Source organism: Musca vetustissima, unplaced genomic scaffold (assembly GCF_032173495.1).
Source record: "Musca vetustissima isolate MV318-11 ecotype Yass unplaced genomic scaffold, APGP_CSIRO_Mvet_v1 utg36989, whole genome shotgun sequence".
Classification (NCBI taxonomy): Eukaryota; Metazoa; Arthropoda; class Insecta; order Diptera; family Muscidae; genus Musca; species Musca vetustissima.
The window spans coordinates 258997-280077 of NW_026880183.1; the positions used below are offsets into that span (position 1 = coordinate 258997).

Below are 21081 nucleotides of genomic sequence, written 5' to 3' on the forward strand. Positions count from 1 at the left end.
CCAAAAATAATCAATATTGGCCCATGTTTCTGGGTACTTATTTAGCTGGCTCTAGACAAAATGGTTTGTTCTATAAGCCGAGCTTAAAAAAAATTTCCATGCGCGTCGGTCTTGTGCGCAGCTTTTGTTATTTGAAAAACCCTGTTTCGAAGTGTTGTCTTCCACTTGATTTTTCCATCGTGGCCTTCCACTTCTCCGTGAACCATCAGTTGGCTCGCTTTTATATGCCTTTTGAGCTGGGGCATCTTCATCCATTCTCACAACATGATCTAGCCACTGTAGTAACTGCAGCTCGATACGTTTGACTATGTCGATGTCCAAGAATATATGGTACAACTAATCGTTCATTCGATGCCGATGTTCACCGTCGACACAGATCGCCCCATAGATCTTTCGGAGAATCGTCCTCGCAAACACTCCAAGAGCTCTCTCATCTGGTTGCGCTAGTACCCTGCTTTAAATCCATACACCAGCACGGGTAGTATCAGCGTTTTGTAGAGAGTGAGTTTGGTCTGGCGAGAGGTGACTTTGTTTCTGAATTGCGGTACCGAGGTATATGAAATCGTTGAATACCTCAAAGCTTTGGTTTCCAAGTTCCACAATTTGACCGAATCTACTGGACTTCATACCATCAGTTTGGTCTTCTCGCCATTTACTGCCAGTCCCACTTTGGTGGACTCCTTCGCAATTCGTTGATAGGTGGTTGTTACCGAATTTTCCGGGTTGCCCCCACAACCATTATTCGTCTCCCGATCGACTCAAGGAATTTAAATGCACACCACCTGGTTGTGGTTTAAAAATGTGGGCCCTACCGAACATAACACGTTTACATTTAACCGGATTTCATTAACCCAGTGGGTTTCAATTGTCAATTCCTTTGCATATATGCCAAAAAATCTTCATAAAATAGGATAACCCGGTAAAAAGCTGTAATGTATATTCCGTTTTAGCTTTTTTTGTTAAAAATATCACAATTTCCGATAGCCAGATCCATTCTGCTTATCTTGTCTTCAAAATATGCCAATTTACAATTAATTAAATCACCCACATGTAAATCTTCTTTTGTCCGGCAAACAATGCAATCGATATTAACGTCACACAAAAATAAACTATCGATAGTTGAATAATCGTTTTTTGTCCATCCAACTGTAAAACAGCTGTTTCTGTGATGTAATGTCAAGCATTTTGTTTCGAGTGTAAGCCGAAATTTCTGCCAGTTTACTGTCCATGCTATAATAGGCCATTTTGGCAATTCCTGAGTGAAAATGTCTTTGAAAACTATATACTCGGCTCTGCTCAAACCCGCCAATCGTTCACTGGTACAACAGCAATGGACAAAGGCCTTGCACAGTTCTGCTGTCCTCATGAAGGCTGAAGATCGTAAACAAATGCTTGCATCAATGCCAGGTCGTGATGAGGGTACAACCGGTGAAAAGTCCATTGATATTGATACCTTGTTTGGAAAGTAAGTTGGAGGTGGATCTTTGTAATTTTTATAAAGTGTATTGAAATAAAATATCTAAATATTTCCAGAAAGGAGAAATTTTTTCCCGATGCCAGTACCTCAACTCAGCTGTTCAATGGCCTGCCATTCAATGAAATACCAATAGCGCATATTCGTGTATCATCCAATAATACCATTATTGTATTTACAGATAGTAAAGGTGAGTGGAATAAATACTTGTGGATATTATTGGGCATGGAATAGTGGGGAACAAATTCTATTTAATTTTAAGGGATCCCCAGAAATGTCTACATAGGTGTTCCTCTTTTGTTACTGATTAATGTTTATCTTATGTTGTCAATGGGGAGATATGGGTCTCCAAATATTCGCACAGAATATTGCATTTTCCCATGAAGCAATACAAGTAAATTATTAATTAATTTGAAACAGTCATAGTCACATTTCGGCCACAAATAATTTTGAAAATTGTACTGAGAATAACTAATCAAGTTATCCATAATTTTAACTTATTAAATAAATGTATTTATTTATATTTTATAGGCGTACCACGTTTAACACATTCCTGCGGTTGTGAGGGCTTTAAAAACACCCGTAAAGGTACCAATATTGCTGCGCAGGCCACAGCTATTACTGTTGGCGGGGTAAGGTTCCCTATTTGTATTTAAAAAAAATGGTTTGCTTATGAATTCGTTTTCAACATTTCAGAAAGCCCTTGAATTAGGCTGGAAAAATATCCGTGTCAAGGTTCGTGGATTGGGACCCGGCAGAATGGTGAGTACTAATTACGTAAATCATTTTGAATATTCTTTATTAACCCATAATTGCAATTCCATTTTGTTGCTTAAAACAAAATTAAAATTAGAAATTTCCTTTTAAACAACAAAAATTTTATTGAACTGGGTAAAAAAGAAAGAAAATGTCTACATTTTATATTTTAGATGAGCTTGTGTCGTATCTGAACCGATGCGTAAATGGGGTTTAAAAAAGTCTTCAAAAAAACTGGTTGGTTTGATATTTTTTCCACTGAAGCGCTAACCAAGTTTTTTTTATTTTTGTGCTAGCAAAAGCTTTTATTGAAATTCTTTCAACATCCGGGTGGATATGGATGACATACTGCAAGAATAAATTTACTATTTTCTTCGATAACATAAAGGAAATTTTGCTATCGTAGTAAAAAATAGTAGATTCTTGCAGTACGGGAACATACCAATATTTTAAATGCTGCTAATTTGGATTTTTAAAGATTTTTTCGTGGAATTTTTGAAGAATATTTAGAAAAAAGCTAACATTGTCTCAATTGAAAACTTAAGACCTATTTCCATTCTTCCTATTTTATCTAAATTGCTTGAACATGTATTGAAGCGTCAGTTGCTGGTGTATATATAAACTCAAACCAGTGGTTAAGTGATGCTCAGAGTGGCTTTCGTGAGAATAGGAGTACTGCTGATTTATAGGTGGGAGTAACGGATACTATTAGGAGGAACTTTAATGATCACAAACTCTCAGTCTTACTCTCTATGGATCTAGAGAAGGCGTTTGACAGGGTGGACCAATTTATTTTAATTAAACTTAGAAATGTATATGGCTTTCAATCCTCTGCTTGTCGTCTCATTTCCTCCTATTTACAGTGCGATGTTGTTAATGGTTATATGTCGAACGTGTTGGCGGTTAAAAGTGGAGTTTTGCTTTTCTTATTATTTAATAATATTACTATAAACATAGGCAATTTTTGCTCAGTATATCTTTTCGCAGACGATATACAGTTTCTTTTTACTGGGGATACTTCTGACAGGGCTGCTTTGCAATTCAAACTTAGTCACACCATGTCATTAGTTAGTAGTTGAATGAGATATAACAAACTCAGCGTAAATGTTAGTAAAACCAAGGCATTATTGTTCTCTTTATATGCTAATGTATTGGATTTAAAGTGTAATTAAATTCATATACAATTTGTCGAGGTTTTGGAGATTCTAGGAGTGCTTATAGACAATAAATTAAATTTTGCAACTCATATTTATAGTGTAGTCTCTCGAGTGAACATTGCACTGAGAAGGCTTTACAATTGTGACATTTTTCTACCTCACAATTTTAAGCTGAAATTGCCTATGCTATTGTAATATCGAACAACTTCTACTGTTTTGATGTATACTCTGTTGCTAATATGCATAATATGGAGCGAGTTCAAAAGACTTAATAGCGTCGCCAGATATATTTATGGTATTAACATTCATTTTTTAATATTTTTATTTATTTATTAAAAAAATGATTTTTTTGTGAAACCTTCTGAATTTTAAGACCAAAATATAAAAAAGTCTATATTTTCAATTTATTATTATGAAAGAGGGGGCTAAAAATAGAAGGTACGTGTATCGGCGTTTCGAAAGTTTATGTCGGCAGGTAACCTAAAAAGGGAGAGCAATATTTATTTCTGATCGAAAACAATTCGGATTTGAGTAAAATAACATCGTTAACTTTTTATACCCTTCACCTCACTGTGGTACAAGGTATTCAGCCTTATTCTAGATGTCAATTCCATGTGAATTTACTCGCTCTTTCCCTTCGCCTTATTCTGAACAACATTTTCCAGTGAATTTTTTCGCATTCTCGCTTTCGCCTTATTCTGAATGAAGTTCGAAAGCGAAAAAATCCGCTTTGGCGAAAAATTAGGTATTCTGAATTACAGATGAGATGAAATTTTGTGCGAAATTTTTCGCTAATAAATTTAAGGGGAGTTGACTACAAAAGCATAAGTAATAACTATTTTTATGAAAAATATTTACACAATACTTATTCTATGACGATTTAGAATATTATAAATGATAGTAAGCAAATTTTTAACTGGAAAACAGCCAATAAAATGCCATTGGAAATCCTATTGATAACGATGCATGCTGAACCAAGTATTGCCAAAGAATGTATGAAGGTAATAAGGAATATTTAAGTCGAGTTTGATGCATTTTGGAGGCGAAATACAGACATTTGTGTGAGGATCTGTATCTCAAGAAAAAATTTTAAAAATTATGGAAAAACCAAATTTGCCTGATGAGCCGCTTAAGAGTGAAAAACTGATATAAAAATTATGAAAGAACAAAAAATATTTTTTTTTTCAAAATTATCGTGTGCATGATTTGAAGGAAGAAATAAAGGAGTAGGAGCAAATCATAACATAACTGACCACTTTAAGAATTTGGGAAGATAAAATATCAAAATTAAATAAAAAGGCACACAATTATGTAGTGAAATAATAAACTGTGAATTAATTAATTAAATCGCAGATTTCTTCCTATTATTCGTTGCGTTTTTGCCATCATAAAAAAATGTTCTTTTATTTGTAATCTATTGTAGTTGTTGCAACAAATTGCATCAAAACAATGAACAGCTGTTTCACAAGCCATATTGTAGGTTGCCATATTTTCAAACTTTAATTTATTTTCTTTTAATTGCAAAGCATTTATACAGCGGATTCTTGATATTTCACATTTGTATTGCTATAAAGTTTAAATAACAATAAAAAGTAACAATTTTTAATAACAAAAATCAATAAATAATATATTGAAAAATATTACACAATTAAATTACAATGGGGCAACACACATTGCAACTTAAATTACAATATGGCCACACACAGCGCAACTTAATTTACGATATGGCAACACGAATCTTTTTTTCAACCACCATTTTCGAAAACTCGAATCTGCATCTCGCATTTTTTGCGTCTCCCTATTCATTCAGAATAAGGCGAGAATGTGAAAGCGAAAAATTTTTTTTATGCGAGATATCTCCCAGCGAATATCCAGAATAAGGCTGATTATGTTTTTGTGCATATGTTTGTAACATGCAAAAGAAAACGAGATAGACACATGGTTCCTTTTGAGAATATGCATACAATCACTTTCTAAGTCGATTTCTGCATGACCGTCTGTCCGTCTGTAGGTTTGTCCATGTTAAGTACAGGTCCGATCCAAATTGGATAAAATTTGGCATATGTGACTTATTTGGGCCTATTGAAATTTGGAAAAATCGGTTCGGATTTAGATATAGCTCCCATATATATTTTCATCGGATTTTATGTAAATTGTGTACCAAAGTCTCTATATATCCTTCGATTTGCACGAAAATTGTCACAGCGTACTGAATTGACCCTAGAATGGTATGTGATAAGTTTCGTGGAAATCGGTTCAGATTTAGATATAGCTCTTATACCAAAGTTCCTATATATCTTTCGATTTGCACGAAATGTTGCATGAGGTACTGAATTAAGTTTCGAATGATGTGTGTTAAGTTTCGTGAAAATAGGTTCAAATTTAGATATAGCTCCCATATATATTTTCGTCCGATTTAAGGTAAATGGTGCATCAAAGTCCCTATATATCTTTCGATTTGCACGAAATTTTGCATGAGTTACTGAATTAAGTTTAGAATGATGTGTGTTAAGTTTCGTGAAAAACGGTTCTGATTTAGATATAGCTCTCATATGTATATTTTCATCCGATTTTATGTAAATGGTGTACCATACTCCTTATACATTTTTCGATTTGCACGAAATTTGACACAGCGTACTGAATTAAGCCTAAAATGGTGTGTGTAAAGTTTCTTAAAAATCGGTTCTGAGTTCGATATAGCTCCCATATATATTTTCGTCCGATTTAATGTTAATGGTGTACCAAAATCCCTATATATATATTTCGATTAGCACGAAATTTGGCGCAGCGTACTGAATTGAGCCTAGAATGGTGTGTGTTAAGTGCTTTCAGATTTAGTTATAGCTCTCATATATATTTTCGTCCGATTTTATGTAAATGGTGTACCATAGTCCCTATATATTTTTCGATTTGCACGAAATTTGACACAGCATAATGAATTAAGCCTACAATGATGTGTGGAAAGATTCGTAAAGAGTATCAGTCGGCCCAGTCCGACTTTACTACTTTCCTTACTGGTTTTATTCTAAGCCAAGATGTAATAATAACAAATTCTTATTTTTAATATAAAGTTTTTATTTCATTTCATATTTTTATTATCTTTTCATTTCAGTCGGCCATTAAAGGTCTACAGATGAGTGGACTTAACATTGTATCGATAACCGATAATACACCAGTTTCATGGAATCCACCACGACCACGCAAACAAAGAAGTTTGTAAGGGGAGTGTTGTTGGTGTTTTTTTTTAATTAAATTCAATAATATGTTTGAAATTTGTTGTAACATTTAATAAAAAGAAAATAGAAGGAAAAATAAAGCAAAAATTCAATAAAAAATTATGTAAAAAAGTATATTTACTATTTTTTATTTATTTTAAAATATGTTGTTTTTTTAAGTAGAAAAAATGTAATTATAGGAGTGTTTGTTTGTATGTTTTTTAGCTATGCTAATTTTTTATGACAATTATTTTTTATAACTTATATATGTATAAATCATAATTAAATTAAAATTATTATACAGCGTATGTATTATTTATAATAACTATTGAAGAATATATATGGTTTATGTGTCTGTGTGGATTTGTGGAATGATAATATAGGCATTTTATATTTTGTTTTTTAAAAGAGGAGACAAACAATTTTTTGGATTTAAAAAAATAAAAAGTAAAGTAAAATTTAATACAAAAAAAATCCAATTAAATAAAAACAATGGATTTTAAATCGGACTTCAGCTCCAAAACAACTATTAAAAATACTTAGAATCGATATAAAGTTAACTCAAAGAATTTTTTCGGAAAAAAAATTTAGGTTATGATAAAAAATTAAAAAAAAATTAGGTTAAAATGAAATAAATAATTTGTTACTGTTGTTTTTGGGAGCTTACTTGGTGTATTAGACGGCATTTACATTATAACCTTTTACCGGGTTAACCTACTTCATGAGGATTTATTTAAAATATCTACAATGGAATAGACAATTGAAACCCACTGGGTTAACAAAATCCGGTATAATGTAAACATAGTTTTAGGCTAGGTTACTGAAACTACATATCTAAATAAATTATTTGGTGTAATTTTTCAAATCTTTTGTATTTGTTTGCCTTATTTGTCACATTATAGTTAAAGTCCGAATTAAAATCAATTTTCTTGTTTAAAATGTATAAAATAATGTTATTGAATTGAATTAGTTCCCCATTTTGATATAACTTTTTAAATAGGAAATATAATATTTTAAACAAATATTTTCTAACAATGTTAAGCTTCCCTGGGTTTTGGCTATTTTGATGTTATGATTTATTTGAAAACAAAAAAAAAACTGATATCACATCTTGTTTATAGGTATGTTTGTATATGGAAACATTAAGTATGGAACACTTGGGTGTTTATTTTCTATTTCTTTTTTTTTCGTAAAAATAAAATTCATTGCTCTCCACCCTCTAAAATATGGCATATCAAATAACGGTCACTTTTCTCTCCAACAGACATTGGACAAAATCATGAAACATCGCTCGTCCGTTTGTGTATTTTTTTATCGCCTGGGCAACACACTGTGCTCGACACTGACCAAGGATACATTTTCGTTTGGGTGTAGGTACATTGCTATTGGAATTTTTCGCAGCAGCTATGGCTTCATTAGACCTATGTGCAGCAGCATCAGCAGCCTGGAGATGATATTCATTTGTTTCACCGCCAATGGACGGAATTGTGGCTAATGGCGGTAGATTTAGCGAACGTGGCAATTGTGTTTTACCACTTATTTCACTATTTTGGATTACTGGCTGATATTTTCTTTTTCCCAAGGCCAGTTTACACCAACGTCTGCGAGATTTTTTGTGTGGTATTCTTTTATGTGACATAACTTGCATAATTCTACTTGTAGCTGAATCGGTTGCCCTAGATGGTTTCATTTTATTCACCATGGATGTTGTGTTTTCTTTTTCACAATCCCTACATCCTTTTTTTCCGCCATATTGCATATTAAAATCCCTTACAGAGGTATCCGATGTTGACGATATAGGTTGCATAATTTCTGCATTTGCTTTAGTTTTTATTATCGACATTCCCATACGATTTTGTGTATCTCGTGTACATGGTATCTCTTCATCATCCTCGTTTTCAGTGCCTGCCACCTTGATATCACTTTCACAATTTTTACACCCACTACTACCGAACGAAGTATGAAAACCTCCCGTTGACGAGCCACCTGACGGTCCCATATCACCACCATGCTGCCTTCCACCACCACCACCCTGATCACCCATATTTCGATTCGAACGTGGATCATCAGGACTATTACCACCATAATCATATTTCGAGGGACCATCATTATCCATACAATCCATAAAATTCGTAACACATGAAGGTTGATAAATAACCGCCGATGCATGTCCCGATCTGCCAGAACTTAGCGGTGTACCCTGTTCCCAGGTATTTGTTTTCGGATCATATACCTCCACAATGGAAAGGAAATTCGCACCATCAAATCCACCTATGGCATAAAGTTTACCATCCAATGACGTCAGCGATAGAGCACTACGTGCTATTTTTATTGATGCCACTTGTTCCCATACCTGATTTTCTGTATCATAACGTTCCACTGAGGAGAGCTGACGTGTACCATCAAATCCTCCCACAACGTAAATATATTGATTGATGGCCGCAACACCAGCACCGCTGCGACCATATGTCATGGGTTTAACAAAACTCCATTCGTTATTTTCAGGATGATAACATTCAACGGTGGCCAAACGTTCGGTACCATTAAAGCCACCGATGGCATAGAGCAGGCGATTGACTACCACCACACCAACACCCAAACGTTTGGCATGCATAGGCTGTACCAAAAACCAACGATCTTGTTCGGGATCATAGCTGGAATTGAAAGAAGAAAAAACAGCAATAAATTAGTATGAAACCAGTAAGGGAGCTAGTAAAGTCGGACTGGGCCCACTATATGATACCCTTCATCACTTTGGGTGTATTCTACATAGTCTCCTAATCATTTTTGGAAGAACATTGACATGACATTGAACCAACGATTTATAAGAACTTTGGTGCGTCATTTCTATTAAATCGGACGAAAATATATATGGGAGCTATATCTTCTGAACACACGAAACTTAACACACATCATTCCAGGCTTAATTCAATACGCTGTGCCAAATTTCGTGCAAATTGGTATATAGGGACTTCGGTACATCATTTACACTAAATCGAACGAAAAGATATATGAGAGCTACATCTAAATCGGAACCGATTTTCACAAAACTTCACGTACTTCATTCTAGACTCAATCCAGTGCGCTATACCAAATTTCGTGCAAATCGAAAGATATATAGGGACTTTGGTACACCATTTACATAAAATCGGACGAAATGATATATGGGAGCTATATCTAAATATGAACCAATTTTTCTGAATTTCAATAGGGTTCGTCCTTGGGCCAAATAAATGAGCTGTGCCAAATTTCTTGCAAATGGGATGATAAATGTCCTACTTTGTTTACAATTTAACATCAACAGACCGACGGATGGACATGGAAAAGGAACCATGGGCCTATCTCGTTTCCTTTTGTCTGTTATAAACATATGCACAAAGACATAATACCCTATACCACAGTGTGGTGAAGTTAAAGTTGTACAGAATAAAACAAACGATTAAATTTATAAATACTTACTATTCAACGGTATTATGATATTCGGAACCAGCTGAACCACCAACAGCATACATAAGTTCATCCATGACGGCGACACCAACACGATGTCTTGGCACTGACATGGGGGCACAGGGTCTCCATTGTTCCGTTAGGGCATTGTAACGATCAACCCAATCAGAATCATACGATGAACCAATCGAATTATTACGCCCGCCAACAGCATAGAAAATACCTTTGAGAAATGCTGCACCCAACCCTGAACGTGGTATACGCAAATTTGGTAATGTTGTCCATGTTTTATCATCTACATTATAGGCTTCGAGTATATCCAATGACTGACGGAAGAAACCGCCAGCCACAAATATCATACGTGTTGTATTCGGTTTACGTTCCTTTACCACGGGCCTTTTGTGCAATGTCAAGTCTTTGAAAATTTTTGCCAAATATTCACGACATGCTGGCACTTTACGTAATACATCACAGTTTTTCATTTGTTCGCGTAGGAATGTTGGTGTCAAAAATTGACAACGTACTGAAAAGAGAATATGTTCCATTTTCGGATAACGATTCTCCTCGTCGTATTTTACCCATTTCAGTACGGCATTGTATACCTCACGTTCACCTTGAACGTTGAGTTCATCACGGCGAATAAGGGCAATTAGCTGATAGGCAGATAATTGTAGGAATTCTTCTTCTTGGCAAACCTGGAGAGGAAGGTGAGGGGTTAGTTGCGTTATGGAAGCAAGTTAAGGTTCATGGTTCTCACCTGAGTAAAATGGCGTTCTATAAAATGATTGGCCTTCTTTTGCAGCTCCGTACAACCATGTTGTTCGGCAAAATTTGCAATCCCTATGGCATTCGTTGGATCCAACTGACGCTCCAAAAAGGCACAGCAGGCATCTATCACATTTGGCACTTGGAACATGGTTGCGGCAGGTAATAATTGACAAACCGTCACCTCGGTCACCCGTATGTGTCCCGTATACATGAAATATATAATACGACCCATAGCTGTTGGGCACACCTAATGAATATGTTAAGAAAAACCCTTTGTGTTTGTTAGTCGACAATCGATTTTCCAGAGCTTTGGTATGAAATGGAAATCCTATCCAATACTAAATACTAACCCCTTGTAATTGAACACGTGACATTTCGGTTTCTTTAAGACCACCGGTAAACATGGCCTTAAAATATGGTGATGCTGCCGACAGTACAACTTTATGGGCTGGAAATAGTTCATGTTTAACCTCCAAGATGACATCGGTTAGCATGTTATGGGAACGCATCATAAACATCATTTTGAGAGCTTCTTTTGCATAGTTCGACATACAAAATGTCATATCATCTTCTTTGGCATTGAGATCATCGTGGTCTTCTTCGAGGGTCGATGAACCACCACAGGCACTTTGACAGACCCCTGACAAATTTCGACTACTATCGGATGTAGCATCCATGTCAGTAACTGTAAGTATAAAAAAGGAGATGGAGAATTTTGTTAGAATATATGGTCTAAACTATTTAGAAGGCATACAGAAAATTGCCTGTAGATTAAAGACAAAATGAATAGAAATTGAGAACAATTTTGTTGTTTGTTTACAAAACCTAACAAAACAGCTGATTAAATATCAGCTGGTAGTACAAGAAATTTCATGATTTAATAAAAAACTCGTGTTTAGAAGTAATCGGTATAGACAATTTTAGATTAAAATTGAAAGCATTTTGACAGCTCGGCTGAAATCATCTGGCCTTATCGGACGACCTTATTATTGGATCATGAGAATATTCTTACTCAAGATCTATTAATAAGGTCACCATGATAGCAATCGAAATCGGAAAACAGCTGTTTTTTTCAAGTCTAATATCACAAATTTGGACTTTGTTTACGTTTTCATACTGAGTCTTGTTACTGAGTAAATTTTCCTTATAAGAATTTGCAAATACTCAGTAACACTGCAGTCAAATATCCTCTCTCAATTTTTTTTAATAATTTGTACAAATTATTGATTAAACGAACGAACCCATTATTAATCTGCCCTCGTATGATTGGACGATGATGATTAACTCTATGAAAAAATTTTTAATAATTTATAAATTATATAATTTAAAGTAAACATTATGTATAATACATGTGACGTACACATTAGCAGTATATGTACAGTTTGCGCATCATAATACTTATTTATGTTTTTGCCTGTACGTCACACACTTCTCAGGTTATGCGACTTATCTTCTTTATCATTAATAGTGGTATGCTATCTATCTACTATCCGCAAACTTTGTGTGTTCACAGTAGACTTTGATTATTTGAAATCGATTTTTTTTATTATCATTCAATAGAAATGAATTATCTGATTAAAAATAGATTTATGACGACCGTATGGTCCCATGAAGTGGGGCTGGGAGTGAAGGCGAAAAGGGGAATATATGTAGACATTTTGTTTTCCTTGGAAAAAATTAAAGCAATTAAAATTTTGCCAACATTGATACTAAAAAAACATAAAGGGGTGGTTAAAAATGTTTCGATTTCAATATGACTGGCTGATCAATTACCTTTTAAGGAAAAAATCTGAAACCTCTTATCACTTGACTTCTAAAAGAACCCACCACACAGAATGACTTTCGCAAAAATTTTGTAAGTCTCTAGACAAATTAATTAAAACGACACATGCGAAAAGGCGGCAGAGCAAGTCTTAGAGATAAACATTTGGGTTATCGTTCATTTACAGACAGTCAAATGTAATTGAGCAGATAATACAATTGGAATTCAACCAAATCAAATATTTGGATTTTGGACAGATTTTTTGTGGGATAACGAGGTATTTTCAAATATAAATTATTCTTTAAGTTTTTACAGCATTGTATATCGTCAGCTAGATATATCGTAGCTTCCATATATAATTTCGACTTATTTATGTTTATTGTACACCAATTAATCAATAGGTGTCTGATTGAGATTAAATTTTAAACAGTGCAGCATACCGAATAGCGTGTGTCAAGTTTGCTTTAAATCGATTTACAATAATATGTCCCACTGTGCGCAAACGACTCTAAACTTGCCTAAATGAAATGAAATTTAGCATAGGTTCCAGAAAAACATAAAAATCACAAATTTAAGTTCGTTCAATTTCATGACAAAATTCCTTAAAAAAGGCGACATCTTTTCGGATACATATGTAGAATATACCCAAAGTGGTGAAGGGTATCATATAGTCGGCCCAGTCTGACTTTACTGCTTTCCTTACTGGTTTCTTATTAAAGAAATGACCATATTTTAGATCGCGGGCATGATAACTCCTCACTGGAACATCGGAATCCGAAAATACCAACGTTGTTAGAATGAGTACTTGTCTGGCTCTCGTATGGATTTTTGACTCAACAAAATGGCGTACATTTGAAACAAATTATTTGAAAAATCGAATATTTTTGACCACAAACTAAGTTCAAAAATAAGGAAGATATTCACCGATTGAATTTATCCTAGTTCATATACAATATATCGGCTATATCTTCAAAAGTTGTTGAGATTTAGTGTAGGATCGAATCAAATAAAAAACAAAACTATATTTTTGGTAACTGAGAATGTGTTGGTTCCCTTAAAATGGGCAGTGGAATATGTCCAATATGCGATGTCTTTATCCGTAAGCTGGGTCCAGAGTTCGTGTCCAATAGGAATTGGGTAACTGTTTATTCTTTGCTGGCATAGATGGTCACCGAGAATAGCCTAGAATAAATGCTTAATTGTTTTATTGGCTGGGCGACTACATCTTTGTGAATGACTTACAGACTTTCTAATTAACCCAAAAAAGCAAACAATAAGTCGGATGAACTTCGGGGATGGTCCGTGTTTTTAGGTCAAAAAGATGTAAACGTCATATACTAGTATAAAATGTAATTTTCCAGAATATATATTATTTTTACATATATCTGAGTCCTAATTTAGATTAGGCGAGTTTACTTGCGGCAAGTCTTTGCTTGTAGGAGAGAGGGGCAAAGGGAATAGAAATGAAAAAAAAATTGCTCGTACCGACATTTTTCTGGCAATTTGTTTTGTGTATTTCGTATTTGTTGACGTTTTATATATATTTAAATGTGAAAAAACAACAAATAGAAACATATTTTGGAAACCGAATTGCCTTGTATAGACGCATGAAGCAAGTTCAAAAGAGAACGACAAGAATTGCCGCAAGTAAACTCGCCTAATCTAAATCAAGACTGACTATTCCTTACTAGAACTGATAAAAAATTCAAAACTTTTTGGTGAAGAAAATTTTGAAACTTGATGTGAATTTGAATAAAGCATTCGTAATTTCCAAATTGATTAATGGAAATAGCTATTTTGCAAAAACCTAATGGTTTTTGACGTCGGAAATGTATGCCATTTACGTCACTATTTCTGGCGGACCATCTCTGATCAAAATTCTTAAAATCTATTAAGGTTCGTCAAATCTAGAAACAAGTTTAAGCATTATCTGTCCCGGAATGCCAACCGAAATGGTTGTAATTACTTGAATATAAACATGCACGGCTATGAACATAATTATAATGGTCCGGAGAATTTATATGAGGAATCTGTGAAAATATTGGTCTACATTCAAAGTCTTGACAGGATGGTTATATGATTGGGGGCCAAATTTATGTCGATTAAATCTAGCCCCTTGGATGATACTATGGACAATTCTAAGCAACTTTGTTGAAGGAACCATAGGTCTATATCGATTTTCGAGTCTCCCACTTTTCAAAAGTGTCCCTGAGTTTTGGCAAACCTTCAGACCCAATCCCTAAGAAATGACGAAAAAGAAACTGGATATTATTTACGATGGGTTTCTTGGATTTTTTCGATTTGGATTTTTCCACATATATTTTCTTATTCACATTTTTACACATTTGAGATAAAATTGTCCGGAATTAAACTCCTGGAACTAAATGCCATTGCTTCAACTGGTTCTTTGTCAATTCTATATTTCGAATTTAAAATCAATTATTAAAAAACATCGGGGTTTTCCAACTATCAACTGGTTTATTTATCACAAGAAAATAAATAATACAGATACATACATACACATTAGCACTCAACATTAATGTGACGTCTTTTACATTTTCAAAATTGAAAAAAAAAAAAATTAATCAATTTAACGGAGATTCCCCCATTTACACATTTTTGTTGTTGCTATTATTATTATTGCATATTATTTTTTGTGACCTTACACAATATTTCTTTCGAAACTTTCTCGTTAGAATAAATAACCACCGCCGACGTTGTTGCAGTATCTGTAAGTATTCCATTCGAACGGCAACTGAATATTACATGCCGGCTGGCTGGCTGCTATCACTGCAGGGTGGTTATACCCTGCCGAAGTGAAATCCACTCAGAAAATAAATTAAAAAAAGGGAGACAAAAACAAAATAGACAATAATGCAATATTTGTTTAGCTTACGTGTGTGTTTTTTTTTAATTTTTTACGAAAAGACTTGAGTCTTTTCTGTATTGTTTTGCATTTTTCTTCTATTTTACATGTATATACACTCAACGAAAAAAAGTGATTATAAAACTGTTAATATTTACAATTTTAATAAAATCTAGAATATATTATAAATGGATAACTTGCATTCGATATTTCAATTTTGTGTTAGCTAGTTACATTTTGAGCATATAATTTATTATCTCCTCAAGATTTGATTATCAATCCTGTTCAAATGAAAGGACTTTCACTCTCATAAGAAATTCATTTCAACCCACAACATCTGGTTACTCAGTGTTATAAGTCAATCGACATATGAAAAAAGTCCTGTTCAATTCAGAAATGATTAATTTTTAATATATATATATATATATATTTTATGAGATTTTTATAGACCTATTAAACAGTACCGGCATTTTTCTTTTTGTGCATTTAATTATGTCTGCAAAAATGGCACACGTCTTCCTTTTATCGCGGCATGACTTTTTAGTTTGAAACTGCGCATTATTCCAAGAACTGTTATATAAATATGATTAAATATATATACAAACATATTTCTTAAAATAAACGTAGCTTATCAAAGAAAGATTCAATTTTTATATGAGAAAAGTTTATGTTTTTATTATCGAATCATAATTTGTCATTATCAAGTGAAGTGGGTGGGCATACCCACGCGTTTAGCGGCTGAAGAAATTGGCTAATGTTCTATGGAGTATAAAATGAAATAAAAACTCAAGTATATGGGGCATCTGGCCTTCATAATATATCACAGTAATCGAGATTAAATAACCAGTAAGGGAAGGATCATAGACTGACGAGGCCGACTACTAGGGCAGTTCGGAAAGTTTTTAGCCTAGCACAAAAAGCGCGGTATAAACAGAAAAAGTTAAGTGATTTGGAAGTGTTATGAACACATGTTAAATTTTGTTCGATCTGGCAACTCCTTCTTATAGAAACAGGTGTTCAAAAAAGACGCATCCGAATTTTTTTTACAATGACAGCACGCATTTCTAATTTTTCTATTGTAAAATATTGCGTATGCAACAAAAACAAATTACAGCCTCCAGTTGAGTAAAAGTGTGATCGAATTGTCGGAAATTTTTTCAATTATGCAAAAGGAAATTTACATTATATTAAATCGAGCAGAAAGCGAGTTAAGATTGGAGTTAAAGCAAGAAGACCAAAAATCGTACTAAGCGCATTCCTATTAGAAAAATTATGCAAAGCCCTAAAATTTTCGCAAGGAAGCTTGCAAAGAAGTCCAAGGAAGAGTGTGGTGTGGAACTTTGTCGCAAAACAATTCGATAAACTCATCAAGAACAGCACGCAAATTAAGGGAAAAAGGTATAGTTCTATGGAGCTAGAAAGGCTGAACACCATATCAACAGTCAAATTTTGAAAAATGTCAATTATTAATATTTTTTGAATTGTATTGAATGAATGCAAAATATGTCAGAAATAGCATCAAATTTTAGAATAAATTTAGATTTGTTCGAATTGGTCACATTTGGCGCGAATTATGACATTCAAACGGCCAATGAAACCGTCACACGTTGCTCTGTGATCTTTTGGCCCATTCCTGGCGAAGCGCTTGCTTGAGTTGATCGACTCTTTGGTATTTTTTAGTGCAAACCTTGCTTTCCTAAATACTCCAGACACAATAGTCCAACGGATTGGTATCCGGTGATTTTGGTGGCCATTGTGCGCTGGAAATGAAGCGAGGAGGAACCTCATTTTATGACCAAATTACAGCCTCCAGTTGAGTAAAAGTGTGATCGAATTGTCGGAAATTTTTTCAATTATGCAAAAGGAAATTTACATTATATTAAATCGAGCAGAAAGCGAGTTATGATTGGAGTTAAAGCAAGAAGACCAAAATAAGCGTACTAAGCGCATTCCTATTAGAAAAATTATGCAAAGCCCTAAAATTTTCGCAAGGAAGCTTGCAAAGAAGTTCAAGGAATAGTGTGGTGTGGAACTTTGTCGCAAAACAATTCGATAGACTCATCAAATACTCATTAAGAACAGCACGCAAAAACCCCCTACTATTTGCAGCAAATTAAGGGAAAAAGGTATAGTTCTATGGAGCTAGAAAGGCTGAGCACCATATCAACAGTCAAATTTAGAAAAATGTCAATTATTAATATTTTTTGAATTGTATTGAATGAATGCAAAAAATGTCAGAAATAGCATCAAATTTTAGAATAAATTTAGATTTGTTCGAATTCAAACGGCCAATGAAACCGTCACACGTTGCTCTGTGGTATTTTGGCCCATTCCTGGCGAAGCGCTTGCTTGAGGTGATCGACTCTTTGGTATTTTTTAGTGCAAACCTTGCTTTCCAAAATACTCCAGACACAATAGTCCAACGGATTGGTATCCGGTGATTTTGTGCGCTGGAAATGAAGCGAGGAGGAACCTCATTTTATAACCATTCTTGGGTGGCGCGTGCTGAGTGCGATGCTGCTGAGTCCTGTTGGAATGCCCAAAACCTGCGGCCATAATGTTTGGGTGCCCAAGGCTTTAATACACCCTCCAGAATATTTTCGCAATACTATTCGGCATTTATTCTGATGCCACGGTCGATTAATACGATCGGAGGGCGACCATTGGCTGTTATGGTGGCCCACACTATCACCATGGCCGGCGCTTGAGTTCTGGTGGCCAACCGAAGCTGCATATTTTCAGCTGACCTCTTTGGCAAGTAAACACGATAATGTTGTTTGTTTACTAACAACTGGACTACGAATGTTTTCTCCTCGGAAGAAACCTAAATTCGCAGTTCACCACTTTCGGCCAAGTGAAGCAGTTCTTTTGAGTCTATTTTCTTTCTGTTGCGATGTAAGTTCTCTAACTTTTTCGAATTTCAATGGCTTTACCACGAGATCATTTTTCAATATTTGCCGAATGGAATATTGCGATATGGTTCAGCTTACGAGTCATTTTTCGGCCACTGCGACGCGGGTTTCAATCAAGTCGCTTCTTTACTTTTCGAACCATTTCTGCTGATGTTGCTGTTGTCTTCCGTCCACTTCCTTGTAGTCGGGCTACGCGCTACCACTATCACGGCAACGAGCGATGGTACGAGACACAAACGATTTATTCACATTTAAATGCTGGAGTGCTCTAACGATAGCCTCTAGAGGTTTTCCAACCAAATAGAAAGAAATCAGACTATCACGCTTGAATTCCATCACGAACAACTTTTTTCTGGAAAATTCTCACCAAAATGCTTTTGTATGTTTTTAAACAATATAATAAGCTATCACTGGAATAATTTTAACAGCTGTCGGACGAGTGGCTTAGAAATGACAGCAGTCTGAAGTTGGTGGCAGTTTTTTCATCTCACCCTGTATATGTGAGCTATATAAATCTGAACCGACATTCTTCAAGAAGGTTCGTCCTTGGGCCCAATAAGTGACAGAGTCTAAACGCAACCAGAGAGTCACGAGTCAGCGTCATACTTTTTCGCCGGCGTGAAAACCAAACGGAAGAGTTAGCGTTAGCGGCACAAAATGTCAATTATTTGTTTTCATTTTCTGACAGAAAAGTTTACGTTGTGCAAACCAAAATCAATTTATTATTTAATAAACAATAATGTCAAGGAACTTGGATAAAATTATTGAAAAAATTATTTTTCTTCCATTTTATTATTAATTCGTTAAAAAACATCCACAATCTTTGAAAATATTTGTTTTTTTAACAGTACTGCCATATGTTTTGATATAAATTCTCATTGAAATTTGGTAGCACTGTTGATTTTTACCTAAAATATGGCAACTCAATTGAGAGCAAGAGAGAAATTTTGAGTATGACGCTGAGCAAGGTAGATATACAAGGTAGCCGCATCGGCGAATTTCTACAACAAACATCGGTTGTTGTATTTTGATATGTCAAAAATATTTTGCCAAAACAAACAGATTGACAACATTTTTTTACACAAATTCTTGTAGAAAATGTTAATAAAAGTATTGCCAAAAAAGCTCTTCGAAATTCGGAGATTTTCATTCATAATTTTGTTTTTTAATTTTTTGGTTCAACATTACAACAACATTTTTGACATTTATTTGTCCAACAGCTGGGCCGATGCGGCTACCTTATTAAATATACCTTGACGCTGAGCAAAAATGAATAAAATCTATTCTAGCGTCATGCCGCTAGACGCGAACGTCAGCCGTCGCGATTTCCCGTTGCCAATAAGAAACACACGGCAAACGACTGTCGCTGACTCTAGACTCTATGGTTGCGTTTAGACTCACATGTGGCAAATGGGGATAAGTAAATCGACCTTCGACTAATCGATTAATCGACTTTTTGTATTGAAAAGTCTAAAGGCCGAAGTCGATTTTGATTTAAGAGAAAATCGTAAAGTCGACTTTTCAAGATCGACTTTCGATTTTCTTCATAAATATTAGGTTTTTTTTATCACAAAGCTCAAATTGCTCAAAAATTGCACTTTCCGGAACTTTACTTTATCTGTTCACAATAATTCATATAAAAAATCAAATTTTTAGTCGATTTTGCAGAAGTCAGTAAAAGTCGAAAATCGATTTTGAACAGTTTTGACAAAATCGAAAGATCGAAAAGTCGACTTTTTAGTCATAGGCAAAAATCGAAAAGTCGACTTTTTGGTCAGAGGCAAAAATCGAAAAGTCTAAAAGTCGACTTTTGCGCTCGACTACGTATCCCTAGTGGCAAATTTCATCCAAATAGGATAATAAATGCGATCTGTACTTTGTTCACAAAAATTCATGGACGAACACACGGACGCATAAATCTACTCAGAAAGTGATTCTATGCATAGTCTCACTCACATTTTTTCTGAGTGTCTGTTTTGGTTGTTTTCTTTCATTTTTTTCTTTCGCCAGTAATTGCTATTTAATAAATTCAAAATAATAATAAAAAATGCAATGTCATGCTCACGTAGACCCTAGACAGCGTCTAAAAATCGCAATGAATGAATGAACATGAAACACAACGGAGTCAAGTGTTTTATGAGAGACGTCAGATTGCAGCAGTTGCTAGCAGCTATGGAAGTGAGAATGTCTGTATGTAGATAAGTGCACAACAACTCGTATATGTTGTCAATTGTCGTCGTCGTTGCATTGTTGTAATAATGAAAATTACGTTACAAATTAGTTGTGACAAAACACGACATAAGCAGACAAAACAGATAGACAAATAGGCTGTGAGGTAGACCAATTATTTTTCGAGTAAAAAACACAAAAATAGGGTTTTTAAGTGTGTGTGTGATTTTTTCGTAGAAATAACATAACAACAAAAACAATAGTGCAATAAACATTTGAGAGGCACGTGTGATTGTTTTTCTTGCGAAAAAATAAAGAAATATTTAATATTAGTAATCAAAAAAGATAAACATTGTAAATAGAAAAAATAGGTACGAAAAAAATACGTGTTTTTGCACAATGATAATGAGTTTCGTGGGATCGGGAGAGGTCACACATATTTAATACTACATATTTACTTATTTTATTTTAATTTTTTTCATTTTTTTAAATAAACAATAAAAAAAATGTTGTTTTATTGGAGATTGGATTAAAAGTTTATTTCTGACAATTAAA

General features: G+C 34.4%; 3 protein-coding genes and 2 long non-coding RNA genes across 5 annotated transcripts in view; 2 read left to right on the forward strand and 3 right to left on the reverse strand.

The window, feature by feature from the left end:
- LOC133325629 (putative uncharacterized protein DDB_G0271606) overlaps positions 1 to 21081 on the reverse strand; it is a gene marked incomplete at its 5' end in the record, with an annotated part of 110062 nt that overhangs the window by 70351 nt on the left and 18630 nt on the right. The window lies entirely within an intron of this gene.
- LOC133325620 (small ribosomal subunit protein uS11) lies at positions 1250 to 6608 on the forward strand. The gene is made up of 5 exons (XM_061534344.1): positions 1250 to 1465; positions 1534 to 1664; positions 2006 to 2106; positions 2171 to 2236; positions 6500 to 6608. Exons 1-5 carry the CDS (start codon positions 1266 to 1268, stop codon positions 6605 to 6607), a joined length of 606 nt encoding a protein of 201 aa, XP_061390328.1. The 5' UTR covers positions 1250 to 1265; the 3' UTR covers position 6608.
- LOC133325628 (kelch-like ECH-associated protein 1B) lies at positions 7837 to 11430 on the reverse strand. The gene is made up of 4 exons (XM_061534349.1): positions 11168 to 11430; positions 10807 to 11064; positions 10062 to 10744; positions 7837 to 9256 (listed from the first exon to the last, which is right to left on the reverse strand). Exons 1-4 carry the CDS (start codon positions 11378 to 11380, stop codon positions 7837 to 7839), a joined length of 2574 nt encoding a protein of 857 aa, XP_061390333.1. The 5' UTR covers positions 11381 to 11430.
- Positions 16939 to 18873, reverse strand: LOC133325623 (uncharacterized). Its single transcript, XR_009754169.1, has 2 exons — positions 18655 to 18873; positions 16939 to 17148 (listed from the first exon to the last, which is right to left on the reverse strand). It is a non-coding gene; the product is annotated as an uncharacterized LOC133325623 (long non-coding RNA).
- LOC133325622 (uncharacterized) lies at positions 17118 to 18859 on the forward strand. Its single transcript, XR_009754168.1, has 2 exons — positions 17118 to 17200; positions 17908 to 18859. It is a non-coding gene; the product is annotated as an uncharacterized LOC133325622 (long non-coding RNA).